This window comes from Manacus vitellinus, unplaced genomic scaffold, assembly GCF_001715985.3.
Source record: "Manacus vitellinus isolate BGI_N305 unplaced genomic scaffold, ASM171598v3 scaffold_105_pilon, whole genome shotgun sequence".
NCBI classification, from domain to species: Eukaryota; Metazoa; Chordata; class Aves; order Passeriformes; family Pipridae; genus Manacus; species Manacus vitellinus.
The window spans coordinates 539,123-563,640 of NW_021938824.1; the positions used below are offsets into that span (position 1 = coordinate 539,123).

At 56.5% G+C, this 24,518-nt stretch overlaps 2 protein-coding genes across 2 annotated transcripts; both read right to left on the reverse strand.

Annotated features, from left to right (window-relative positions):
• Window positions 1–5,315: 5,315 nt before the first annotated feature.
• Window positions 5,316–13,719, reverse strand: TGOLN2 (trans-golgi network protein 2). The gene is made up of 5 exons (XM_029963960.1): window positions 13,693–13,719; window positions 10,567–10,676; window positions 8,865–10,029; window positions 8,233–8,316; window positions 5,316–7,685 (listed from the first exon to the last, which is right to left on the reverse strand). Exons 1-5 carry the CDS (start codon window positions 13,717–13,719, stop codon window positions 7,680–7,682), a joined length of 1,392 nt encoding a protein of 463 aa, XP_029819820.1. The 3' UTR covers window positions 5,316–7,679.
• A 4,011-nt stretch (window positions 13,720–17,730) lies between these two features.
• TCF7L1 (transcription factor 7 like 1) lies at window positions 17,731–22,052 on the reverse strand. The gene is given in 11 exon segments (XM_029963814.1): window positions 17,731–18,396; window positions 18,649–18,761; window positions 18,764–18,796; window positions 18,865–18,925; window positions 19,146–19,253; window positions 19,676–19,835; window positions 19,911–20,054; window positions 20,577–20,660; window positions 20,945–21,047; window positions 21,572–21,704; window positions 21,988–22,052. Coding segments are annotated over 10 exon segments (942 nt in total). The 5' UTR covers window positions 21,669–21,704; window positions 21,988–22,052; the 3' UTR covers window positions 17,731–18,357.
• Between the last annotated feature and the right edge of the window lie 2,466 nt (window positions 22,053–24,518).

Below are 24,518 nucleotides of genomic sequence, written 5' to 3' on the forward strand. Positions count from 1 at the left end.
CACAGGTGCCATCCCACTCCCAGGTGACAGAGAGGACACCAGAGCTACGTCACTCAGCTGAGCAGGGTCTGCTCCCAGGCTTCCCAAAGGAGCACCTGGGGCTCAGCCTGGGGCCTGTGGGAGTTTGGAGCCCACCTCCCCATCTGAAGGGACCCCCCAGTATGTCCCAGTGAGGACATGAGGCCAAGCTGGGCTTTGGCCACTGTCAACACAGTTGGACTCAATGATCTTAGAGGGCTTTTCCAACCCAAACAGTTTCATGATTTCCCAAAGCCCAACCATCCCCATCTCCCACCTCCTGGTCCCCCACCCTCCGTGACACCCTGAGGTGGCCCCGTCGTTGCAGGGCTCTGCTGTGAGCATGGCAAGGCCTTTGAGAACATCATCTCCACCTTGGGCTGCGACTCAAAGCTTGTGAGACTGACACAGATTTTCCAGATTCGGTGCTGGGAGAAGAGCCCAGTGCTCCCCAAAATCCCCAGAAACATCTTTGTTCAGGTAATGCAGCTGCTGGATGAGAATTTCCCCTTTTTGCTTGATTTGGGCAGAACTGGACAGGCACAGCGCAAGGTTTAAAGCTGCTGCCACTACAAATCTGGTTTAATTGTGGATTTTGGTACCTCTTTGGGCCATTCCTCACTCCCCAGCTTCCCACCAAAACCCTCCATCCCAATTCTTTTATGCTCCATCCCTCTTTTTTGATGCTTTCAGCAATTTTGAAGCCTCCTTGCTCACTGCAAACCCTCCTGTCCCAGCCTCCCACATTCCCTATGTGTGTCCCTCCTTCAGAGCAGAGCCTCAGTCACTCCCAGTGTCCCCATTTCTCCCAGTGGCTTGCACCCTTTGGATTACTGGGGCTGAAATCACACTGTTTGCCATGATACAGGACATCACTGGGAGAAAATATTCCTCCCAGACACTACATGGATAGAGATGAATCCATAAAAGGTGACTTTAAATCCCATCATGGTGACACTTGGGACAGCAAACCCCTGGGAGCAGGACTGGGAGAAGCCTGGCTGTGAGCTGGTGATGGAGTAGGGGAAAAATAAAACCCAGAGATGGTTCCTCAGCAGGGAATAGTGTGACCATGCTGGAAAGGAGCCCTGGAAATAGGCTTGAAGGCTGATCCAGCAAAGAGGATTAGATCACTGAGCAAACTGGTAATTCAGAGACAGGTCGGGACCAGCAGAGAGTGTGAGCTCTGCAAACAGATCCCAGAAAGCACCCAGAACCATCCCCTGGGGCATTCCTGTCACTGCCAGGGAGTGGGGACAGCCAGGGATGCCCCAGGAAAGGTCCTGGGAGGCTGCTCTGGGCACCCACAGTGTGGGCAGGGGGTTCCTGCCCCTGTGCCCCACTCAGGTGAGATCCCACCTCCAGCTCGGGGACCCAACATGAGAGAGACGTGGAGCTGCTGGAGAGAGTCCAGAGGAGTCCAGGGAGCTGCTCCAAGGGCTGGAGCCCCTCTGCTCTGGACCCAGGTTGGGAGAGCTGGGGGGGTTCACGTGGAGAAGAGAAGGCTCCAGGGAGAGCTGAGAGCCCCTTGCAGGGCCTGAAGGGGCTCCAAGAGCTGGAGGGGGACTGGGGACAAGGGATGGAGGGACAGGACAAGGGGGAATGGATTCCCACTGCCAGAGGGTAGGGTTAGGTGGGATACTGGGAGGAAATTTTTCCCTGTGAGGGTGGGGAGGCCCTGGCACAGGGTGCCCAGAGAAGCTGTGGCTGCCCCATCCCTGGAAGTGTCCAAGGCCAGGTTGGATGGGGCTTGGAGTAACCTGGGCTGGTGGAAGGTGCCCCTGCCCATGGCAAGGGATGCAACTGGGTTGTCTGTAAGGTGTCTCCCAACCCAACCTATTCCACAATTCTTGGCTGGGGGGGTACAGGCCCACAGGGAGCCCCCAAGGACCCCAAGGGAGCAGACCCAAGGGAGCTCACAGTGGCCATTCTGCCCACAGGCTTGTCGGGGGAAAATTCAACCAGGGGTGGGTGTGGAAAGTTGAATATGAGTCGAATATGAGTCAGCAGTGCCCTGGCAGCCAGGAGGGCCAACCCTGTCCTGGGGGCATCAGGCCCAGCATGGCCAGGCCAGGGAGGGGATTGTCCCGCTCTGCTCTGCCCTGGGGCGGCCTCACCTCAACACTGGGGTAGTTTGGGGGGACACAGTGGAAGGGAGAGATTGAGCCACTGGAGAATGTCCAAAGGGGGCCATGAGGATGGGGAAGGGCCTTGATTTGAAGCTGTGTGAGGACACTGAGGGCACTTGGTGTGTTCAGCTGGAGAAGAGGAGACTGAGGGGAGACCTCACCGCAGTTCCAGCTGCCTGGGCAGGGGCAGAGGAGGGGCAGGGACTGAGCTCTGCTCTGGGGGGACCAGTGACAGCAGCCAGGGAACGGCTGGAGCTGTGTCAGGGCAGGCTCAGGCTGGATCTCAGCCAAAGGTTCTTCCCCCAGAGGCTGGTTGGGCACTGCCCAGGCTCCCCAGGGCAGTGGGCACAGCCCCAAGGCTGCCAGAGCTCCAGGAGGGTTTGGATGATCCTCTGGGGCACAGGGGGTGACTCTTGGGGATGGGTCTGTGCAGGGCTGAGGGTTGGACTCAATGCTCCTTGTGGGTCCCTCCCAGCTCAGCACATTCTGTGATTCTGTGATTCTGTGGAATGTGACAGCACAAAGGCAGAGACTGAGTGTGATCCAGATGGAAGCTCTGACTACTCCCCACCTCTCCTTGGACAGCTGTGATGTTCACCTGCTGCCCAGATAAGGGAGAGCTCCTGATGCACCAACGCCAGCCAGAAAAGTTTCCTTTTGGCAAAAAAAAGTAGGACAAAGCAAGGCCAGGGCACAGCCAATGTCCCTGTCCTTCCTTTTCACCCCACAGGCTGTGTGTCCTTCCTCAGCCCCTGCAGATCCTGCAGGGTCCTGCAGGGAGGGGACCATCACCTGCCCCTCCACTGTCCCCTGACCCACATGAACAGGGAGGGAATGTTTTGTGCCAGGCCGGGGGCACCTACAAGGGGTCAAGAGAAGGTCCTACTCCACCCCCAACCTGCTGGGGACCCCTGCCCTCCTCAGGGCCCAGGGCAAAGGGATCCTGAGGGGGAAAAGCCCAAGGAATGATGAGTAGCAGGTTGTTCCCTGTCACACATGAAGAGAAAGGGACAAGTCACATGAAAACCAACCAAAAAACCCTCTGGGAAGGTGAGTGGCTCAATCTGGAAGCACCAGAGCTACCAGGGGGAGGGTTTAACAAGCCAAGGGGAACATCTTACCTGGGACCCTCTGCAGAGCAGAAACCTCCAATTTAGGCACAGGATGGTGCAGTGACACCCGAGCCCTCCCCAGCAGCACCCCCATGGCTTCCACAGCTCTGAGGGGGACCCAAACTTGCTTCTCCCCCTGATTTTCTCACCCCAAAGAGCTCTGACCTTGCAAATGCCATCTCGCTCATTTTGATGGGTTTTTAATCCAAACAAACCTCCCCAGACTATGGAATTTTGTCTTGGAGAGTTAAAACTGATGTGTTTGCTTGGCTGGTGCCCTACCCATAAGGAAAATACCTGCTGTGAGATCAGCACAGGTTCAGGTGTTTGCTCATGAGGCCACGCAAGATTCAAAGCTTTAAACAAAAAAAGATCAGATAAAATAAACCCGAGGGTGGTTTTCAGTTTGCATGTTGGGTTCACTTGGGATCCAGGCTGGAGGTCAGGGAGTGGATCCAGGAGCATTTCACAGAATCATGGAATCATTTAGGTGGGAAAAAACCCCTGAGATCATCAGAGCACTGCCAAGGCCACCACTAACTCATGTCCCCAAGTGCCACATGCACATGGCTCTTAAATCCCTCCAGGGATGGGGACTCCACCCCTGCCCTGAGCAGTTGTGCCACAGCTGGACAGCCCTTCCCATGATGGAGTTTTCCCAATATCCCACCTAAACCTCCCCTGGCACAACTTGAGGCCATTTCCTCTTGTTCCCTGGTAGCAGAGCCCAATCCCCCCTGGCTCCACCCTCCTGTCGCAGCTGGCACAGGAGCAGGAGGGTTGAAGGGCACAGACCCAACCCCAGCTCTCACCTCAGTGTCCAGTTTCACCCAGTTTTGCCCAGTTTCTCGTGCATTAAACATCCTCCACCCCCTCCACCCTCCAGGCCTCTCTGCTAAACCACCTGTATCAGAATCTCAGCAACCCAGCCCCGATAAGCAGAGCCCAACCCAGGGCTCTGAGTTGGCAAAGTATTTCTGATTTTATTTCACAGTATTTCCACTCCTGCACTGAATCCTGGGCAATCACCCCAACATGACCCCAGCTGGCACTGCACCCCGGGGTGCTCCTGCCACTTCCTGCCCTCGGGGGACCTGAGAGGCTGTTCCTTCCCACCACACCAGCTCTGCCTGTCAGAGTTAAATATTTTGAGACCTTTCCAGCCCTCTCAAATCAGGGTGGCAGCAAGCAAGGAGTTCAGCGAGTTCTTGGAGCATAATTCAGTGTTTTTTGGGAAATCACCCTAAGGACATGGAGCAGAGTGGTGCTTTGAGGCCCTTGTAGCAAGGTTTGGCCCAGCACTCAACCCCACATCCCCATGGGAATTTTCATTTTCATTTTCCACTTTTTTTTCTCCCCAAAGCTCTCAGCAACCCCATTCCCAAGAAAACCAGTGGCCTTCCCTGTTCCCAGCCCAGCCTCAGCACCACTGCCAGGCCAGGGTCAGAGAGACTGGGACCAGGGAATTTCCTCCTTAGGAAAAAAGTGGGTGAAAGGAGGAAGTTTTTTTCCATTCACTGCAGGAAACACTCCCCAGAGGTGCCCTTATAATCCACTGTGGATCATGGCACCCTCTCTTCCCCTCTGCACAGCTGGTTGGCAGCAGAAGCTGCACCACTGGGGTCTCTTTTTTCCAGTCTCTCCCAGTTTCTGCTGCTCCAAGGAGCTGGGATGTGCTGGGATCCTCCTCCAAGGTTCCCTAGGGGAGAAAGAAGAAATCCAAGAGGAGAGCTTGGGACTAAGCTCTGTTCAGAGCAGTTTAATCTCCTCTTGGGACCTGACCTCCTGCCACCCCCCCGGCGGAACTGGGCGACACTGGGCAGGGTTAAGCAGACTGGAAGCTTCAAATCCGCTCTGGGCTGGGCCTGTCTGGGCTCCTTCCGGCTGCACATGGAGCCCTGAGCACAAACAGCTCCAAAAAAGGGCTGTTTTTATCAGTCAGTCCTGGTTTTGCATAAAGAGGAACCAACCTGCACTTTGGCGCCAGCTGCCAGCAGAAACCATCAAAGAACACCAGAAAAACAAAACCAAGAGAGAAGTGAAAACTCAGTGTTTTGGGTCTTTTTAAATCCATTTATTGACTTCGCCACACAGAAAATCAAAAAACAGTACAAAGAACTATAAAAATTCTGATCCTTCCAAGCAAGGTGCATTTCACTGCAGCAGAAAACAAATCATGTGCTGGTTCAAGCCTAAAAAGCAGAAATATTTGGCAAAAAACCCTCTGTACCAACAGACACCACCCATGGAAAATGTGTGTGTCCAAAGGGAAAAGGTTCTGTGTACCTTGATACCTTTGGAACATTTGCATAAAATAAATACCATAAAACTCAACAAACTGGGAGCGATTCCCAGAGGTTTTGGACAGCCTGGGCTGTTGGTACAACACGATGGCCCTGGGAATTGCTGAGGGGGGAGATTTTGGTGCTTCCTGGAGCTGTGAGGTACATCCTCATTACCCTAACGAGCTTGTGCTCAGTCCAGCCTGGGATCAGGGTGTTTGAGGTCCAAAATATTCCCTCCCCTGCTGGCACTAGGGTGGGATTCCCACAGCCTGGAGAAGAGAGGATTTGAAACAGCTCCCAGGATAGAGCAGCGAGTAGATGGTGAAAAAAAAACCCTTTCTAAATTATTACTCAATTTAAAAAAAAAAAAAAGGACAAAGCAGGGACAGAGCACACACCAAAAAGCACACACATTCCAAAAATCCTGGCTGGAGCAGCCCGGGAACACACAGAATTCCACACGTTGGAATAGAGTTTGTCCCCCTGCTGTCACCAGCCAACAGTCAGTGCCCCCTCCCCACACTCTGCCCTAAATGAGACCCCCAGTGAGCCTGGCTGATCCCATGGCATCCCTGGAGCAGGGAGGCTTGGTGCAGGAGTTCCCACCCTTCTTCCCAAGGGTTACATTCCCAGCCCTGTTTCCCTTCTCTTCCCTCCACCTCCCCCTCCAGTTCTCCCAAACAGTTCCTGAAGTACTTTCAGCATCTGAGAAGTTTCCCAGGGAAACTCTGAGAACTCTTTAAAGCCAAGAGGACCCTCTTCCACCCCTTGTGCTTGTCAACAGCTGGTAAAAAGGGAATGGAGGAGGATTTTTGAGTTTGGAGAGGGTCAAGCCCCCTCTCCCCCCTTGGAATGGGCCATTAGGAAATCCAAACTAGAGCTGCAGCTTTCACAGTGACCAGGAAAAGGCTTTGCCCTTGTCCAAGCTGACCAAAGGGCAGGTAACCAATTCTTCCCAACCCTGGGAAGGCCGGAAAAAAGCCATTCCCATCCCCCCCACGAGGAAAGTTAACCCCCAGGGATCATTCCTGTGCAGTCAGTGAGCAAGTAGGGGACTGGCACACGGCTGGCATCGGCTCCAGGCGCAGGTGGGGACCCATGTGAAGAGTTCTGAATTCCTCAAATCCAATTTTTTCTGCCTATATTGGAAAAATTCAAAGCAAAAGCCTGGCAGGCACTTTGTGCCCTCTCCAGAGATGTCCCAGTTTCAACAAACCTCCTGGGAGCAGAACTGCAGGGATAAAACCCACCTCACAGGTGTGTCTGGGGCACCGACACCTCTGGCAGCCCTCGATCCAACCAGCACCAGTCCAACAGAACCAGGAGAGCAGGCTGAGGGACTGGAAGCTTCACTCATCCCAAACTTCTCAGGTATTTACATTCCCTCCTTCCTGTGTTTGAGGAGGGAGAGGAAACAATCACAACCTCCCCAGGTGGCTCCTGCTACAGCAACACTGACTGGGTATGGAGCTTTCCCAGCCTGACCCCCTCCTGCACAGCACCACACCACAACCAGCACCTCCAGTGCAAACAGCTCAGCTGGGAGGACTGGGAGGAAAAACACCCGCGTGGAGCATGAAGGGTTGGAGCTACACCCCAAAAACTACCCCAAGACAGCCAAAGATGTGCATGAAAAAAGGAATCTAGGCGTGAAACTGGAAAACTGTCTCAATTAGGGAGAGAAGCCCCAAATCTGGGTCTGTGGTGGGTCAATTCCAAATAAGTGCAATCACCACGGTCCCAACCTGAGCATCCAAACCCAACGGACGGAGCAAGAGGAGGTGACCACAGCAGCTCCATGCCCAGGTAAGGGGACAATGCCATGGCTCTTTGCGCAGCAGATCCTTAATTTCCTCCCCAAGAGGAGGGGTCAGTCCAGCAGATGGCAAATTCCATTGCATTGGGACACACAAGTTCTGGGAATGCTGGCACTGGCTTTTCCTGCAGCCAGATGCCCAAGGGGAAAACAAGGCAGCTGGGAAAGGAGAAATTTAGGAAAGTGAGAGGCTTTATCAAGGTGCAGGTGCAAAACAAAAAAATGTTTCCCCTCCTTCCTGAGGACTGAAATCCAACTGTGGCAGCACAGCATTCCCATCGCTGGCTCTTGTCATCCCATTGAATGTCCAAGGAGGACCTTAGATCTGGAAAGGCAAAAGGAAAGGTTTAAATTACTTGAAAGCTCAGAATTGCTTTGCTGCTCTGCCCAGATCTTGGGGCTGGAGAGGGCTGATGAGCTCCCAAAGCAAACACTAGCTCTTGTCTTAATTTGCTTCCCTTTCCTCTTCCCATGGCAGAAAATAACATCTGCCTTGAAGGACAAGAGGTGAAAAAGGTTTCAAGGGGAAAAAGGAAGGGATTTCTCCACAAATCCTACCCTTCACTCATTCACTCACTGGTGACAGTCATTTGAGCCAGGCACAAACTTTCAGCACAACAGAGCTTGAGACTCTCCCACCTCTGCCTTGCTCAGCTGGGTCAGCTCTGCCTGCATTTCTCAGTACTTTTGTTTCCATTTCCTGGTAAAACCCTGTTCTTTGACCAAAATCTGCTTTCCAAAACTGACTGACTCAGGGCTTTGGGACCATTTCTAATGCAAAGGGTTGATATTTTGTATTTCCAACACACAGCAGGCACCCCAACCTTCCCCCAGCCTTGGGGGACACAGTCCCTGCTTTGAGTTGGTCTCACCTTTTGATCCAGTCTCTGGTAATCACCAGATTTGGGCCGTCGACCAGTTTTTGATCTTTTTCCTTCCAGGGCAAAAGCAATGATCTTTGGAGAGAGAAAAACAGGGACAGGGTGAGTGGGGGAGCTGCTTTATCTCCCTTCCAACACAGGCTTGCCTGTGGTTTTTCACTCACCTGCTCCTATGACCCCATTTCCTGTGAAAAGGCACTTGAAATAAATAAATATCAGTACCTGACCCCAGCTAAGATGGATAATGAGGTTTGCTCAACAAGCAAAAACAGTAAGAATTTGTTTCCTTTCTCCTCCCTCAAAACCAGCTTTGTGAGGAAAAACAACCCCAATCTTGTGCAGCCTGCTGTAGAAAACTGTCAGTGAGTGGGGATTTCACAACCCTTTGTGTTTTCACCTTTCAACCAAAAATCAGCAGCAGAGCTGAGATCACCCAGTTTCCACAGGGGTCCTTTCCTGGTTACAGTCCCCACCCTGCTCCTCACACTGCTGTCCTGCCACATGAACGTGAACCACACTGGGAAATACTGGTGAGAAACCAGTCAGGGGGAGGGGAAAGGACTGAGTGGGTTCCAATCCCAGCCCTCAGGGGGATGTGGAGGGGTTGGAGCAGGGCCACTCACCTTGCGTTTGTTGTGATAGGCCACGTACAGGGCGGCCACGATGACGGCCGTGGTCACCAGGTAGGCAAAGAAGTGGCTGCTCTCCGAGCGGGCCCTGGGCACGGAGGGAACACTCTTGCCTCTCTCCTGATCAAAGGAGGTGTCCCTGCTCTCCTCGGTCTCAGTGTTTTCCTCTTCGGGGGTCTCTTCGTTGCCCAAAAAGCCATCGCCGTCCGCAGTGGAGGAAGATGATTGTGAGGGGCGGTTTTGGTCCACCTGGGAGTTCTGATTGTCCTGGCTGCTAGGCTGCTTGGCACCATCGCTGCCCTGGCTGTCACCAGCATTGCTCTGGTTCTCACCAGCAATGCCCTGGCTCTGGGCCTGCTGCTTGTCACTTCCGTCCTGGCTGGTGTTCTTGTTTGTGGGGTTGGTGCCCCCATCCTTGCCATCCTTGTTCCTGTCACTGCTGCCCTGGTTGGTGCTCTGGTCCTTGTTGTTGCTCTGGGTATTGTCCTCATTTGTTTTTTCGTTGCTCTTGTTGTTGTCCTCACTCTTGTTACTCTCAGGCTGGGCATCAGCCCCATTTTTGTTACTGCTGGCCTGGCTGCTGGTCTCGTTCTTGGCACTGTCCTTCTTGTCATCTTGGCTGTTGTTGTTGCCACCACCCTGGCCATTGTTCTTGTCACTGTTGCTGTCGTGGTTCTCCTGGTTCTGCTGGCCGTCGCCCTGGCCCTGGGGGTCTCTGCTCTGGGTCTGGGTGCCGTCGCCCTGGCCACTGATGCTGTTGCCTGAGCTGCTGGCCTGGTTGTCAGTGCTGCCGACTTGGCCTCCGTTGCTCTGTCCCTCTCCACCTCCACCGTTGCCTCCACCAGCCCCATTGGTGCCTGTGCTGTCTTGGCCATCCCCCGTGCCATTGCCTTGGCCTGGACTGTTCTGTGACTCAGTCTCCTCCTTCTTCTTCTTCTCTTCATCGCTGCCCTGTTCAGGCACGTTTGTGTTCTGGTGTTCATTGGCCTCCTGGTTCTCATCTGTCTCTGTTACGCTGCTCGTGCCCGTTTGGGGCTGGGATTGCTGCCCTCCGTTCCCGTTGGCCGCATTCTCTCGCTCCTTTTCTTCGCTGAGTGTGGACGCTCCCGCCTGGCCGTTCCCTCCGTGCCCCTGGCCGCCTCCTCCTGCCGCCTTCCCGCTTCAGGCTGCTGCCGTGCCCCGTTGGCTGGGGAACTGTTGCCGTTCTCCGCCTGCTGCCCCTGAGCTGTGTGGAAACACGGGGGGCACAGTCAGCACCGGGGAACTGAGATCCGGTGAGGGGGAAATCCCCCGAGAGGGAGAGGGAAACTCCACAGGACGACGGGGAAACCCAAGCGGAGAGGGGGAAACCCACGGGGGCAAGTGGGAGCTGGGGGGGAAGGCGAGGGGAGCCCCAGAGGGAAAGGGGGAACCGGGGGAGAGGGGACTAAGAGAGAGGGACAACGGCGGACCCCGGGGAGCCCTCCCGGCCCCCTCCCACGCAGCGGCCCCAGGGCAGCAGGAGCCCCCGCAACGGAGCGCGGTATGCCAGTGAGCCCCTCCCGGCCAAGGGCTTTCGTCTGCCCCTTTCCCGCCCCTGCCCAGCGCCCTGGCGGGCTCACCGGTGGCCGCGGAGCGCGAGCAGCCAGCAGGCAGCAGAGCAGCAGCAGCTGGCAGCGCACGGGCGCGGCCCCTCCATGACGGGCGGGCCCCTCACTGGCGGCCGCTGCCGGGGCGCGGATCTCGCGAGAGTGGGGCGCTGGCGGGGGAGGAGGCGAGCGAGACCGGTTCGCGCGGGGGGTCGGGGCTGGGGGCACGTGGCGGTGCCTGGAGATATGGGCGGGGGCTGAGGGACAGGGGCGGGGCTTGCTGCCCCGACGGGGGGCAAAGGCTGAGGGTCTGGCGGGGGGCTTAAGGAGAAGTGGGCGGCGGGACTGAGGGCCGGAGCGGGGGTTGGGGCTTGTCTGAGAGGACCGTAGTTTGTGGGGGCGTGGTTCAGCGGGCGGGGCTGTTAATATAGCTATATACTGTGCTCAGACGTGATCGGGGCGTGGCGTGCGATAGGGGTTGGCTTGTTGCCGGGCCCGAGGGGGGGGGCGCCGGGCCTAAAAGCCGGGGTCACGGGCGGGAAGCGGCTTGGCGCCCCCTGGCGGAGGCCAGCCCGGCCTGCAGCTCCTCCCCCCAGCGCGGGTCAGAGCGGCTTTTTTGGGGTAAAACCCCCGGTTTGGGGTCTGTTCCCAGGCCTGGAGAGCCCACGGCTGGGAGCTGTGAGCAGCGGGGCGCTGGGGGTGCCCTCCCGGCCCTGGAGTGGGGGAGGCTGTGGGGGCGGCAGTTGGGAAATCAGGGCAGGTTTCCTGTCCTTTGGTTCAGGACTGCTTCAGATAACATGGTGTTTTCGGAAAACCTGTTATTTTTTGGATAACCTGTTATTTTTTAATAACCTGTTATTTTTCGGATATTATTTCATTTTTTGATAACCTGGTTTTTTGGGGGATTTTTTGATAACTTGTTACTTTTCAGATATTACTTAATTTTTTGGATAACCCGTTGTTTTTCTTTTTGGCCTGGCCGAGCACAACAGCAGCGATTCCCAAGGATTCCCAGCGGCGGCCGGAAATCGGCTGTGGCTGCCCCCGGGCACCCAGGGCTGTTTGCTCTTTTCTTCTGAGAGCTTTTGGTTTAGGCTGTTACATCTCCCATCTCTAGACTAAATATCCATCTTTCCAGAGATTCATAGAATCACAAGATGCTTTGGGTTGGAAGGGACCTTCCAAACCATCCAGTCCCACCCCCTGCCACGGGCAGGGACACCTTCCACTATCCCAGGTTGCTCCAACCTGGCCTTGGACACTTCCAGGGGTGGAGCAGCCACAGCTTCTCTGGGCAGCCTGTGCCAGGACCTCACTACCCCCACAGCCAAGAATTTTTCCCTAATATCCTATCTAACCATGCCTTGTATCAGCCTGAAGCTATTGTCTCTTGTCCTGTCACTCCAGGCCCGTGTCCCAAGTCCCTCTCCAGCTCTCCTGGAGCCCCTTTAGGCCCTGGAAGGGGCTCTTGGGTCTCCCTGGAGCCTTCTCCAGGTGAACACTCACAGCTCTCCCAGCCTGGCTCCAGAGCAGAGGGGCTCCAGCACTCAGAGCATCTCTGTGTCCTCCTCTGGACTTGTTCCAGCAGCTCCTCCTGCTCTCCTACCTGGAACTCAACCTCACCTCTACCTGATGCAGATAAAATGTAGAAACATTCCCGAATCCACCCGTGATCCCTGTACCAGCTGCAGGGTCTGGAGCCCAGAGCTGAGCTCCTCAGGTGGATCCGATGGCCTCGGATCCATGAGCTGTGTCCAGCACAGTGACAGTGGCACTGGGTGTCCTGGAGCTGTGACTGATGTCACCCAGGGTCACCTCCCAGCCACACATCACCTCTTGTGTCCAAAATTGTCCCCGGAGGATTTGGCTCCCGCTGCATTCCTCCTCCCGCCGAGCCGTGTTGGATATCCTCGTGAAACAAGGAGCTCCAGGTGGGCCTGGGGCGCTCCTCCTGCATCTTCCTCATGTTCACTCCTGCTTCCACCCAGTGACCCTGCACAGCTCTGTCTCCTGTTTCAGATACATCAGCGTGAGGGGGCATCATCCTCCAGGAGTTTGATCTCCAGCTTTTTCCCTGCCCGTCCTTCCCCAGGCAGCCCCACCTCCCTGTGCAGTTCTGCAGACGCACAAATTCTACCATCTCCTCCCTGACTTGGCTCATTCCTGCCAATCCCAACCTGTTCTCCCCGTCACCCCACCTTTTTCCATTTAGATCAATGGTTTTGCCTTCCTCTGCCCCCAGGATGAACCTGTTGGTGTTTAACCCACTATTCCGTGGTGTCTCATCCATCACACGGCACATCCCGCAGCAAAGTCTCACCTGTCTCCAGAAGGAATCACAATCCTTCACGGATCCATTAGCTTCTCCAGTCACTCCATTTAACTCTAAAAGAGGAAAAACATCACATGGAAACCGAGTCCCACACAGTGATGGAGGAACAACTGGGGCATAATCCTGCCTTGGAGCATCGCGGATGATGTGGTTGATTTTCTTCTTTCTTTTTTTAACCCAGTCTCTGAGGAATCTCAATTCAATTCAACACATTCCAACAATCCCTGCTGCTCAGCTCTGCCCATGCCAGCCTTTCCAAGGAGACCAGAACAGTTGGCCCAACTCTTTTTTGGGATTTAAACAGAGAATCGAGGCTGTTTCTCATGCCCAGCTTTCAATCATCCCCTGGAAGTCAAGAGTGACTGAGAGGAGGCCAAGTTCCTCTGGATTTACAACAATGCCTCTGGGAACAGAATTCTGCCCCAAATACCATGGATGAGGCTGACATCAGCCCAGAGCCGGGTGGCTCACACCAGGATCTAACACTTCTCTTGGGATAAAACAGGATAAACAGGACCAGTGACCTCACCTCACCTCTCATCCCTCCCCACACAGCCTGAGCCAACATGAGACGGCTGCTGGTCCTGTGTCATGGGATCTTGGAATATCCCGGGTTGGAAGGGATCCACAGTGACCATCAAGTCCAACTCCTGGCCCTGCACAGGACACCCCAAAAGTCACCTGAGTGTGTTATCACCTGAACAACAACTCTACATCCCAACTCAGCAGCGTTTTGGGGGTTCCTGGACTGGTGCTGTCTATTCTCATGAATCCTTGTGGAATCTCACTTTTTGGGGATGACTCTTTCTAAGAATAGCCACCAGGAACAGGCTGGACACACAAATCTGGCCTTAATCTACACTAATTGGGGTGTTTTAACATGTTGTCCCAAGGTCTGGTGACAAGATAATAAAGTCCTCACCTTGCCCGACACGTCTGCATCCCCCATCCTGTCCCTTCCCCCAGAGGGCTAATCTGGTCAGGATAAAGGATCAAAAGGAGAAACAATTAGCAAATGGAAGAATTTAATGATGCTAATTAAAATGTATTAAGTGTAGCCACTGCCTCTGCACCAGCTGCTTTGGCAGGAGCCCTGAGCACGCAGAGCGGGAGAACAGGACATCTGGTGCACTCTCCCCCCCCCGGGCCCCGAAAAAGAGGTCTGAGGAAACCTCGGTGTTCGTGGTGGAGCCCTTAATTAGCTTCATCTCTGCAGGAGACCCCTGGGACCTCATTAGGCTTTTCAATTAGTGCCTGGCCAGCCGGAGCAGGGGGGCCGAAGGAGGGGGGAGGTGGCTGCAATTAAGCAATCGGGAGGAGGTGACAGAAGTAACCCCACGTCCAAAAACCGGCAGGGAAAGCTCCAAGCTGGCCCCCAGATGCTCCCACGCCCAGGGCCAGCACTCCCAGGAGTTTGCTTCCAACGAGCCCTTAACGAGGTGTTCGCCAGCTCCTGGCAATAAACTCCACAAGGGCTGCAGCCTGGGGGGTTTGGCTCTCAAAGGTTTGAAACCTTCTCACGGAATCGGGGAATGGTTTGGATTGGGAGAGACCTTAAAAACCACCCAGTCCCACCCCTCTGCCACGGGCACGGACACCTTCCCCTAGACCAGATTGCTCCAAGGCCTGTCCAGTCTGGCCTTGAACACTTCCAGGGATGGGGCAGCCAGTTCCACCCCAAGCACAGCTCTGTGGTAGTTCCTCACCTGGACCATCCCCAGCCAGCAGACACCAAGCACTTCCCGAGCTTTGTTTCCCTCTAGGAACAGGCAGCAATGATGGTGAACGTGATTTACCAAGGATGCAGCTGCTCATTTCCAGCCCCAGCTCCATCATTCCCACGGCTGCTCCCAGCTCTCCTGCCCGGCTGTGTCTCCACGGGGACCCCACGGGCACCCTGTCCCCTCTTCCAGCTGTTTTGTGCCTCTCACTAAGGCAGGATCCAGCTGTCCCACCTCTGCACAACACGCTACCCCTTCCCTCTGCTGCCAACACTCTGTGGGATGTCATTCCCTCCCTGACCTTTTCCTCTTCCCTGGATGTGGTTGGGATGCACCTCGTGAAGAAACAGTGGCAGCGGCAGCACCTCATTTCTCATGGGAAAAACTGGGGCCTCTGGCTGTAAAATTGTGGGGCTTTGGTGCAAGTTTGAAAAGTGAAATCTCGTAACTGGAAAATCGTGGAGTCACAAAATGGTTTGGGTTGGAAAGGACCTTACAGATCACCCAATTCCACCCCCTGCCATGAGCAGGGACACCTTCCATTATCCCAGGTTGCTCCAAGCCCTGTCCAAGCTGGCCTTGGACACTTCCAGGGATCCAGGGGCAGCCACAGCTTCTCTGGGCAACCTGTGCCAGGGCCTCACCACCCTCATGGGGAAAAATTTCCTCCCAATATCCCATCTAACCCTGCCCTCTGTCAGTGGGAATCCATTCCCCCTTGTCCTGTCCCTCCATCCCTTGTCCCAAGTCCCTCTCCAGCTCTCTTGGAGCCCCTTTAGTTACTTCCAGGGAGCCAAACACTGCTGGGGAGCGTCCTAAGCCTCCAACACCCCAGGCTGACCAGCTCCATTTCACCTTCCAGCTCTGAGGACAAGTTAAATCATAGAAAACATCATCAAAAATTTGTCCGAAACAGAGCAGTGGGGCTACCAGACCTTCTTGTCACATCATCCCAAATGGAAACACACTGGATATCCAGTTTTTGTCTGCAACAAAGACAAACCCCAGAGTTTTCCTCTTCTAGAATCATGGAATGGTTAGGTTGGAAGGGACCTTAAAGACTAGTTTGTTCCAATCCCCTGCCATGGGCAGAGATGCCTCCTGTAGAAGCACCTCCCAGTGGACAAATAAAACCCGGAAGGACCCATTTTCCATGGAAAACCACTCTGAATTCAGCATTTTCATCCAGCTGTATTGCTGCAGGCGTGATGGATGTATTGATCCTATGATCTGTTCAACCACGACAGATCCAGCGGGTCCACCCAAGGCTGGAGCAACACATCACTGGTCTCACCCTCTCTCCCAGGAGCAGTGAGGCCAGCAGGGTTTGGTGACCAGTTCCTTCTCCTCTGGCAGGGATAATCCCATCCCGTCTCAGCTCTGGAGCACTGTGAACGCACTGGAACAGATGTTCCTTTTCCGTATGGGAAAACGTCGAGTAAAACAAAGGAATATTCTCCTGCTGAAGCCCAACATCTGTTTGAAGCTGTCTGGCTCCAGTTCAGATTTAATTCTTGTGGCAGGTCTCTTCATGCCTTTAATTTCCCATGAAATCCAATTCAAGGAGCTGTTTGTCCACAGCCCGCTCCCAGTGTCGGGGAGAGTGAGGCCACATGCCATCCAGGCGTTCCTCGCCCAAAACCGCTTTCTTGGAACACTTTCTCTGAAAAAGGCTCCGTTTTGGCCCTTTTCAAGCAACAGCCACGCACGTTTTGGGTGACACCCTAATCCCCTCCACCCCGGCGCTCGCATGACCGTGCGACACGTGGCCGGTCCTCCTGGGTGCTCCTGCAGAGGAATGGAGCTCCTTCCCAGAATCCGCACTTTTCTTTTTCTTTGAAAGAAGGAAATTTAAATAATTTGGAGTGTGGAATGGAAACGCCTCCCAGATTTGGGGTTATCTTGGGTGTGACAATGGCAGTCGTGCTCCGGGCACTGGGAGGATTTGGTGGTGGTGGCACCAAGCAGCTGCATGAGCTGCACTCGCTGCTCACGGCTCCCAACTAGCCAGGACCCCTGGGAACAATGATTTTGGGAGCTCTAGGATGCTCCAACATGGGAGTTTCTGCTGTCCAGATGATGGTCCTGCACTGGATGGAGAAGCCATGCTCCTGCTGCAGGTCCCACTGCTGTTTGCAGAAGGCATCAGGAGTTTTCACAAGGTTTTGGGAGCCAGCGTTGGCTCCAGATGTGTCCCTGGGGCTCAGCCAAGGGCCCCTCAGCTGGGGGCACAGGTCACGTGCGAGTTTTTGGTAGTTCTGCCCAGCTCTGATACGAAAATCCTCAAATCCAGGTGTCATCTGCTGGAGTTATACATGCCAGCGTTGTGTTCATCTAGAAAACACAGATGCATCTTCCATAAGGACACCGAGATGGTCCCTTTCGCCTTTACCTGCAGACAGGCACCTGCTGCTGCTCCAGTTCCCCAAAAATACTTCCCCGGTGGCTTCTCAGCGCTGGAAAGGGAAAAGGAAATGTCAAAACAGGAGTGAAAAACATCACTGATCCCCAAAGGAGCTGAAGCCCCACCAGACCCAGCAGCTGCAGGATGGGCTCACCTGTCACCGGCAGTCAGGATGTCACCACTGCCACAGCCGGGAGCTGGGGGACACCACGGTCCCCAAAATGCAGGAGGGGTGTGGATAGAGAAGGTCCTGGGATATGGGAACTGGGAGGGAAATTCAGAAAGGGAATGGAACAGGACTATGAACCCCACAAATCAGCTCTGGATGGGTGCAGCTTGGAGTCAATCTGAAACAGAAACAAAATTGTGAGTTCCGGGGGAAAACTGAGGTTTTTTTCCTGTTAAAACACAGGAAGAGGGAGGAGTCCTGATGGGCCCAAATATTGAACTGATTGAGGACTTCAGGTGAAGTGAAAATCCATTGGGTTGGTTTTGTGCTGGTCCTTTTTCATCCCAATCTTTTCATCCCTGGTTTGGAAGAAGCAGGCACGGAGCATCCAGTGCACACCAGTAACTCCCACTTCCCACCTCCTGAGCACCTCCTAAACTGGGTCACCCAATCCCCCACATCCTGCTGCCTGGATCGCTCTAGCACCCCAAACTGGACACTCCAAAATCACCGTGTGCCCATTGACAGAGGTGTTCAGGGGATGCTGGACCTCTGCAGTGGGACTGGAAGCCCATCCCGACACGTTTCCCAGGAAGGAGGTGATGCACAAGGAGCGAGCCCTTCCCGCATGGACCACGCTCACGCAGTGAGTTGCAGCTGTAGTTTTATTTCCTTTTGTGAAAAATAACAGGATTTCGAGGTGATAAAAACACAACCCCCCCAGGGCTCAGCCCTGGACCCTGCCCACCCCGGCATGACCGCGGGCAGAAGCAGCACCGATGGAGCAGCACCCCCGGGACAGGATCCGGCTCCTCGCCAGGACAGAGCGAAGGTGGGAGCCGGGGATGGGAGCAGAGCCACAGGATGGGAGGGTTCGGGAGCAGGTGGAGGCATTCCTGCTGTAGGATCCAGGATGGAATGCCGGCTCCAGCACAGCACTCGCCATGTTCAGTGCCGGCATCACCGTGCCAGTGCCATCCCTATGCCCCACGGCAGCGACGGGCAATTGGCTCATCCCACGGAGATTCCCATCGTCGGCAGCTTGTGGAGGGTCTATTTAATTTTTTTTTCCTTTTTTTCCATTTTTTTAATAAAAACAGTCTTTAGGTCGACTGCTGGCAGCAGCTCTGAGTAGAAAGCCCCTTCCTCCAGAGTCTGCTTCCAAAAAGTTCAGAAAGGGTCAAATATTGACCAATAATGGTTTTGGCTGCGTTTGAATCTTGATTGTGGCTTCTGCAATGTACAGCGGGGAGGGGACGGGTGAAGGGGACGAGGGGGGATGAGGTTTTTCCCTTAGTCAGCAGGTTTGGTGACCAGGGAAAGGGGCTGTGTCTGCAGCACGGCCAAGGCAGCCGGGACAGAGCCAGGGGGCGAGGAGACGAGAGCCGTGGGGGGCACGGAGGGGAAGGGGATGGGTCTGGAGAGGAGCGAGGGTGGGCTGCTGAGGCTGGAGGAGGAGGAGGAGGAGGAGGAGGAGGAAGAGGAAGAGGAGGAAGAAGAGGAGGCTTTGCTGGAGAGGACAGTGGAATGCACAGCGAGCTGAGCCCTGGCCTCTGGCTTGGTGGTGAGCGAGAGCGGCTGGGCCTGTTCCGAGTGGGTGGGGGCCGGCGCGGCGGGTGGGCGGCGAGTGGCGGGCAAGCATGCTGCGTGGGACGAGGCCGGGCTGGCACACGGGCTTCTCGGGTGGCAGGTACGGCAACGCACGGCTTCTTGCTCTTGGAGGGCAGGGAGCCTGGGGAGGGCAGGCACAGCGGTGAGCGGCCGGAGCCTGGCCAGGGGAGGCGGGGGGGGGGTACTCACTGTCCGTGTCGTGGCTCTGCTGCTGCGCCAGCTTCTCGCGCTTCCGCTTCTTTTTCTTGCCCTGGAAAAGATGATTTCGGGTTCTTCTGTGGCTTTTGGCTGCCCGTGGTGGGAAACTGGGGCTGACGCTGCCCCAGAGCATCCGCGGGGACTTGGCGTCGTCACCAACCGCCCCCAACACCCCAAACACCGACCCCGGAGCACGGCCAGCCCTCCCCTGCCAGCCAAACCCTGGGAGAGGGGGCCTCTCGGGGGGGTGGGACCGCGGGGGACACACGTACGTAGTTGTCCCGCGCCGACCAGGTCGGGTAGAGCTGCGAGTGCAGCTGCCGCTCCTTCCGCGCCAGCTCGTAGTACTTGGCCTGTTCCTCCCGCGACAGCGAGTGCCACTGCAGGGAGAGACCACGCTGGAGACCCCAGAGCCACTCCGGGAACCCCAAAGCCATGCTGGAAACCCCCAGATCCCCACTGGAGACCCCAGAGCCATGCTGGAAACCTCAAATTCACACCGGAGACAACAAAGACATGCTGGGAAGCCCAGAACTATGCTGGAGACCTCAAAGCCACACTGGAGACCTCAGAGACACACTGGAAACCCCAAAGCCAGGCTGGAATCCCCAGATCCATGCTGCTGACCCTGAGGTCCTACTGTCCTGGGATGCAGAGGTCCATCCCTCCCCATCCCTCCCCACGCCTGACACCTCCCTGGGACTCCCTGGGTTGGAAGGACCCCAGGTCCAGGGATGGATCCGTGGGGAGAAGTGGAGCTGGGCTGTCTGGAGGATCCCTGATGGGGGGATCCCAACCATACCCGCCGGCCCAGGATCTGGTTGATGGCAGCGCTCTCCTTCAGCGTGCACTCAGCCACCACCTTGGCCCTCATCTCCTTCATGTACAGCATGAAGGCGTTGAGTGGCTTCTTGATGTGGGGCTTCTTCTCCTCCTCCTTCTTCACTGCCACAGGGGATTTCCTGGAAGGAGCAGGATGGGGGTCAGGACCCCCTGGACGAGCCCCTGTCCCCACGGTTGGCCCGGCCCCCACTCACGAGCTGCCTCCGGGGCTGGCGCTGGGCTGGGTGGGCTCCTGCTTGACGATGGGTGAGACAATGGTGGGGTGTGGGATGCCCGAGGGGTGCAGCCCGTGGGTGGGCGGTGGGACCATGTGTGCGGAGAAGCGGCTGGACATCAAACTGCAGCGGGGGGAGAGAACAGGAGGGGTGGTCACCTCCCCACAGGCACCCACAGACCCCCCCTGAGAACCTCCTGGGCTGAGAGACCACTAGCCTCAAGCCAGTTAAGTTAGAAACCCCAAAACCATGCTGGAACTCCAAATCCATGCTTCAAACCCCAAAATCAACCCTGGAAACCACAAATCCACTCTGCAAACCCCAAATCCATGCTGCAATCCCCAAAGCCATGCTGGAGACCCCAAATCCACCCTGGAGACCCCAAATCCACCCAAAAGCACCCAAATCCTGCCCCAGCTTTGAGATGGGGACACAAACCCAACCCAAGCGATGCCCTGAGCCCTTGGGATGTCACATTCCTCCACCTGTGGGGACCACCCGCTCCCTCCAGGGGGATCTTCATGCAAGGGGAACACCCCGATCTGGGACTGGTCTGTGCCTGTGCATTTTCTGCAGGGAAGTGTCCCAAAACCGACCACCAGCTCCAGGATGCCTGTGAGGGTCCCTCCCCCTTCCAAGACCCACCTGGACATGGAGGCATTCATGGCGAGGGCGGGATACGGGTGCCGGAAGCCACCGGGAGGGATGGAGTACACGGGCTGTCCTTGCCTGCAAAAACATGAGTTTCAGCAGAAAAAAGATCCCTTCCCAGTTCATGGGGATCCTTGGACTGGTCTCCAGCTATCTCCATCTGAATGATTCCCAAATTTTCCAGTGGTGGGGAGCCCCGCCCTTCCCACCCCCCACGGGAGCCTGTGGCATCCTGCAGAACTCGCGGGGGAAACTGGGTAAAGTGGGAAGAGGAGGAGGGTCTCAGGGGGCTGTGGGCTCCCGGGATTCACAGGGACACGAAGCTGGAAGCAACCCCCGTGCCGGGGCCAGTCCATCCTTACTGTGGCACAAGCCAGCCCAGGGGGTGCGGGAGCTGCCCCACAGCTCCGGGGGACAGCGGGTAGTAGGGGGGCAGCTCAGGGGGGTGCGGCGGCCGCGGGATCCCTGCGGGGGAGAGAGGGGACAGAATGGGCGGTTAGAACAGGGGCACAGCAGCCTCGGGGCCCCCCCACTGTCCTCCAGTACCATGTCTGCCTCCACCACCCTCCCTTTGAGAATCCCAGCTCCCACTGAGCACCTTGTCTGCCTCCAGCACCCTGTCTCCCTCCAAGCACCCTCCCTGTGAGCACCCATTTCCCTCCCAGCACCCCATCTCACTTTGAGCATCTGGTCTGCTGCCAAGCACCCCATCTACCTCAGAGCACCCCGTCTCCCTCCCAGCACCCGTCACCCCAGGCTGGGGAGAGGCTGCTGAGACACCCACAGCACAGCCCTTGGGGGGATCCCCACACTCCAGCTCAACCTGTGACCAGGTGAGGACCCATCCCCAGCCCCCTCCCAGGGACCGGGCTGAAACCACCCAGGAGGCAGAGGGACCACCCAAGGGAGAGCCCCCCATTCCCAGCACAGCACCCGCACCCTCATGTTCCCTTCGCTCCCCCAAACGTGTCCCCCCACTCTGTGCTCACCCGTCTTGGGGTCGATCTCCGGGGAGAGGTGGCCGGGTGGGGACCCCGGTGGGAAGGGGTCGTTGCTGTAGGTGATGAGCGGCGTCAGCGGGTGCATGTGATGGCCGTGCTGCACCACCGGGACCTTGTTGGACTGCGGGGAGAGCGTGTGGCAGGGTGGGACAGCAGCCACCCCCCAGGAACATCCCCCGGGCAGCAGCACCATGGCTGCCCTGTCCCTGGGAGGGCTCCAGGCCAGGTAGGACAGTGCTTGGAGCAACCTGATCTAGTGGAAGGTGTCCCTGCCCAGGGCAGAGCGGTGGGACTGAGTGGTCTTTAAGGTCCCTTCCAACCCAAACCATTTCCTGATTCCATAATTGCAGGATCGTGGGGGGGTGCTGGGAATCCCCCACCCTGCAGGAAGGGGCTGTTCTTACCAGGTGTGCGGGCGAGGGCGAGCGACTGTCCTTCAGCGTGGCCCCAGCCGGCACGTCCAGCAGCGGCCACTTCATCTGCAGGTACTGCGGGAGGGACGGGACGATGGGCTCCGACAGCCCCAACACCCCGGCCCAGACACCCCCACCAAAACACTCCTGCCCCATACATTGCACCAGTCCTGAAACATCACCCAACCCGAAACACCCAGCCCAGCCCAAGCCCCCTCTACTGCAAAACACTCCCAGCCCCAAAACACCCCCTGTCACAAAATACCTCTGGCACCAAAACACCCCCCGGTCCCAAAACATCCCCCTGTCCTCTAAATATCTCCCCGAGCCCCAAAACACCATCACAGCCCCAAAACATCACCCCAGCCTCAAAACACTCTTACAGCCCCCCCCAAAAAAACCCCTGGCCCCAAAAGATTCCCCAGCCCGCAAACTACCCCTCAGCCAAAACCCCTCCAGCCCCAAAACATTCCCCAGGCCTGAAACAACAGCCTGGCCTCAAAATATTCCCTGGTCCTGCCTGCACTGGCTGGAGACACCTCAATCCATGGAGGACACCCTGGGCTGGTGGCAAAGAGGTTTTGGGGGGACGCAGGGAAGTTTTCAACCCTATGTGCCTCTACAGACCCCAATAATGGTGCAAACTCCCAAATCCAAAATGGCACAAAACTTTAATTCCCAAATCTCTGCCCCAAAGAGTGCAAAGCCTCAAACTGCAACCCCCAAATTTCTGTCCAAAACAGTACAACCCTCTCGAATCTTAAACCCCAAATGGTGCCAACCCCCAAATTTCAGCCCCAAATGGTGCAACCCCCCAAATTTAAACCCCAAGCCCCACTCCAATGATGCTGCCTTCCTGGGAGGTCCCTGTGCCTGGGGGTGCCCCCCCTGTCCCCAGTCCTTGGGGTACCACCATCAACCCCAGATTGCTGGCGTGCGAGAAATCAGTCCCATATTGGGGGGGGGCAAACACAGGGGGCTTGGAGGTGCTTGGGGGTTTTCCCCGTCCTGGGTTAAATCTTGCTGTGACACTGAGGTGTCTCCCCAGTAGCCCCCCAAAGAAAGGCACTTTGTGTAGTGTCTGGGGGGGGGCAGAGGCATTTCCCGCAGACAGCAGGAGGGAGGGAAGGTCCCTGGAGATGCCGGGGCTCGAGAATGTGGGAATGTGGCTGGAGCAGCTGCCTGCAGGAATTTCCCCACATACAGACCTTCCTGAGCTGAAGCAGCTGGAAGGAAAACCCAGGAGGAGTTTGGGGGAGTGTTAACTCTTCCAGGGCTGGCAGGTTCCTCCCCCTTGCATCGCCTCCTGCCACCCCCAAAGTGTCCCCTCTGAACCACCTCTTGCTGTCCCCCAGTCTCCACCATCCCTCTCCTGCATCTCCACTATCCCATCTGTCTCCTCCTGCACTCCACATCCCATCCAGCATCTTCCCTCCATCCCCTCCTGTGCCTTCAGTATCCCTGCCTCTATCTCCAGTATCCCTTGTTGCACCTCCAGTATCCCACCCCTGCACTTCCAGTATCCCCTCTTCTTCATCTCCAGTATCCCCCCTCCATCTCCAACATCCCACTCCTGCATTTCCAGTATCCCACACACCTTCAGTATCCTCCTTCTGCCTCCAGTAACCCCTCCATCCCCAGCATCCCCCCACTCCATCCCCAGTATCCTGCTCCATCTCCAGCAGCCAGAAACCCCCATCACACCCTCTCCCTGCTGGCACCCCAGGACCCCCCACCCAGGACCCCCTCAGCACAGCACAGTCCCAAAGCCAAGATGAGGATTCCCCATGATCCAACCATTCCCACAGCTGCCAGCACACAGGATCTCCAAAAACCTGCTTCCCTGTCTGACCCAGCTGCCACAGGGCCACTCCTCATCCCCATCCCGGCACAGGGATGCTCCAGTGCCTCCATGGGGAGACTTTTGGCACTGCTGGGATAATCCCACTGGTGTCAGCAGTCGGGACTGGATCTGTCCCTTGGCAGCTGGTTGTGGAGGAGGCTGGGAGCCAGGACAGCACACACCCGGAGTGTGCTTGGCATGTGGGTGACCCCTGACCCCAGCTCGCCGTGACCCACCAGCTCAGCGTCACCTGTGGGCTGTCACCCACGGGCTCAGCGTCACTCGTGGGCTCATTATCACCCATGGACTGACTCACTGTCACCTGTGGCTGTCACCCACGGGCTCACTGTCCACCTGTGGGACTCATTGTCACTCATGGGCTCACTGTCACCCCTGGCTGTCACCTGTGGGCTCACTGTCACCTGTGGACTCATTGTCACCCATGGCTGTCACCCAAGGGCTGTCACTCACGAGCCCACTGTCACCCCTGGGCCCACTGTGACCCGTGGGCTCACCATGACTCGTGCATTCACCATCACCCCGGGCATGCCATGGCCCGGCCCTCCCTGGGATGCAGGAGCTGTTCAGGTTTGATGACCCTCCAAATCCGGGTGACCCAAGGCACAGGGATGGCCCCACAGCCACGCCCAAGGTGATGTCCCAGGTGCCTCCCCTTGCA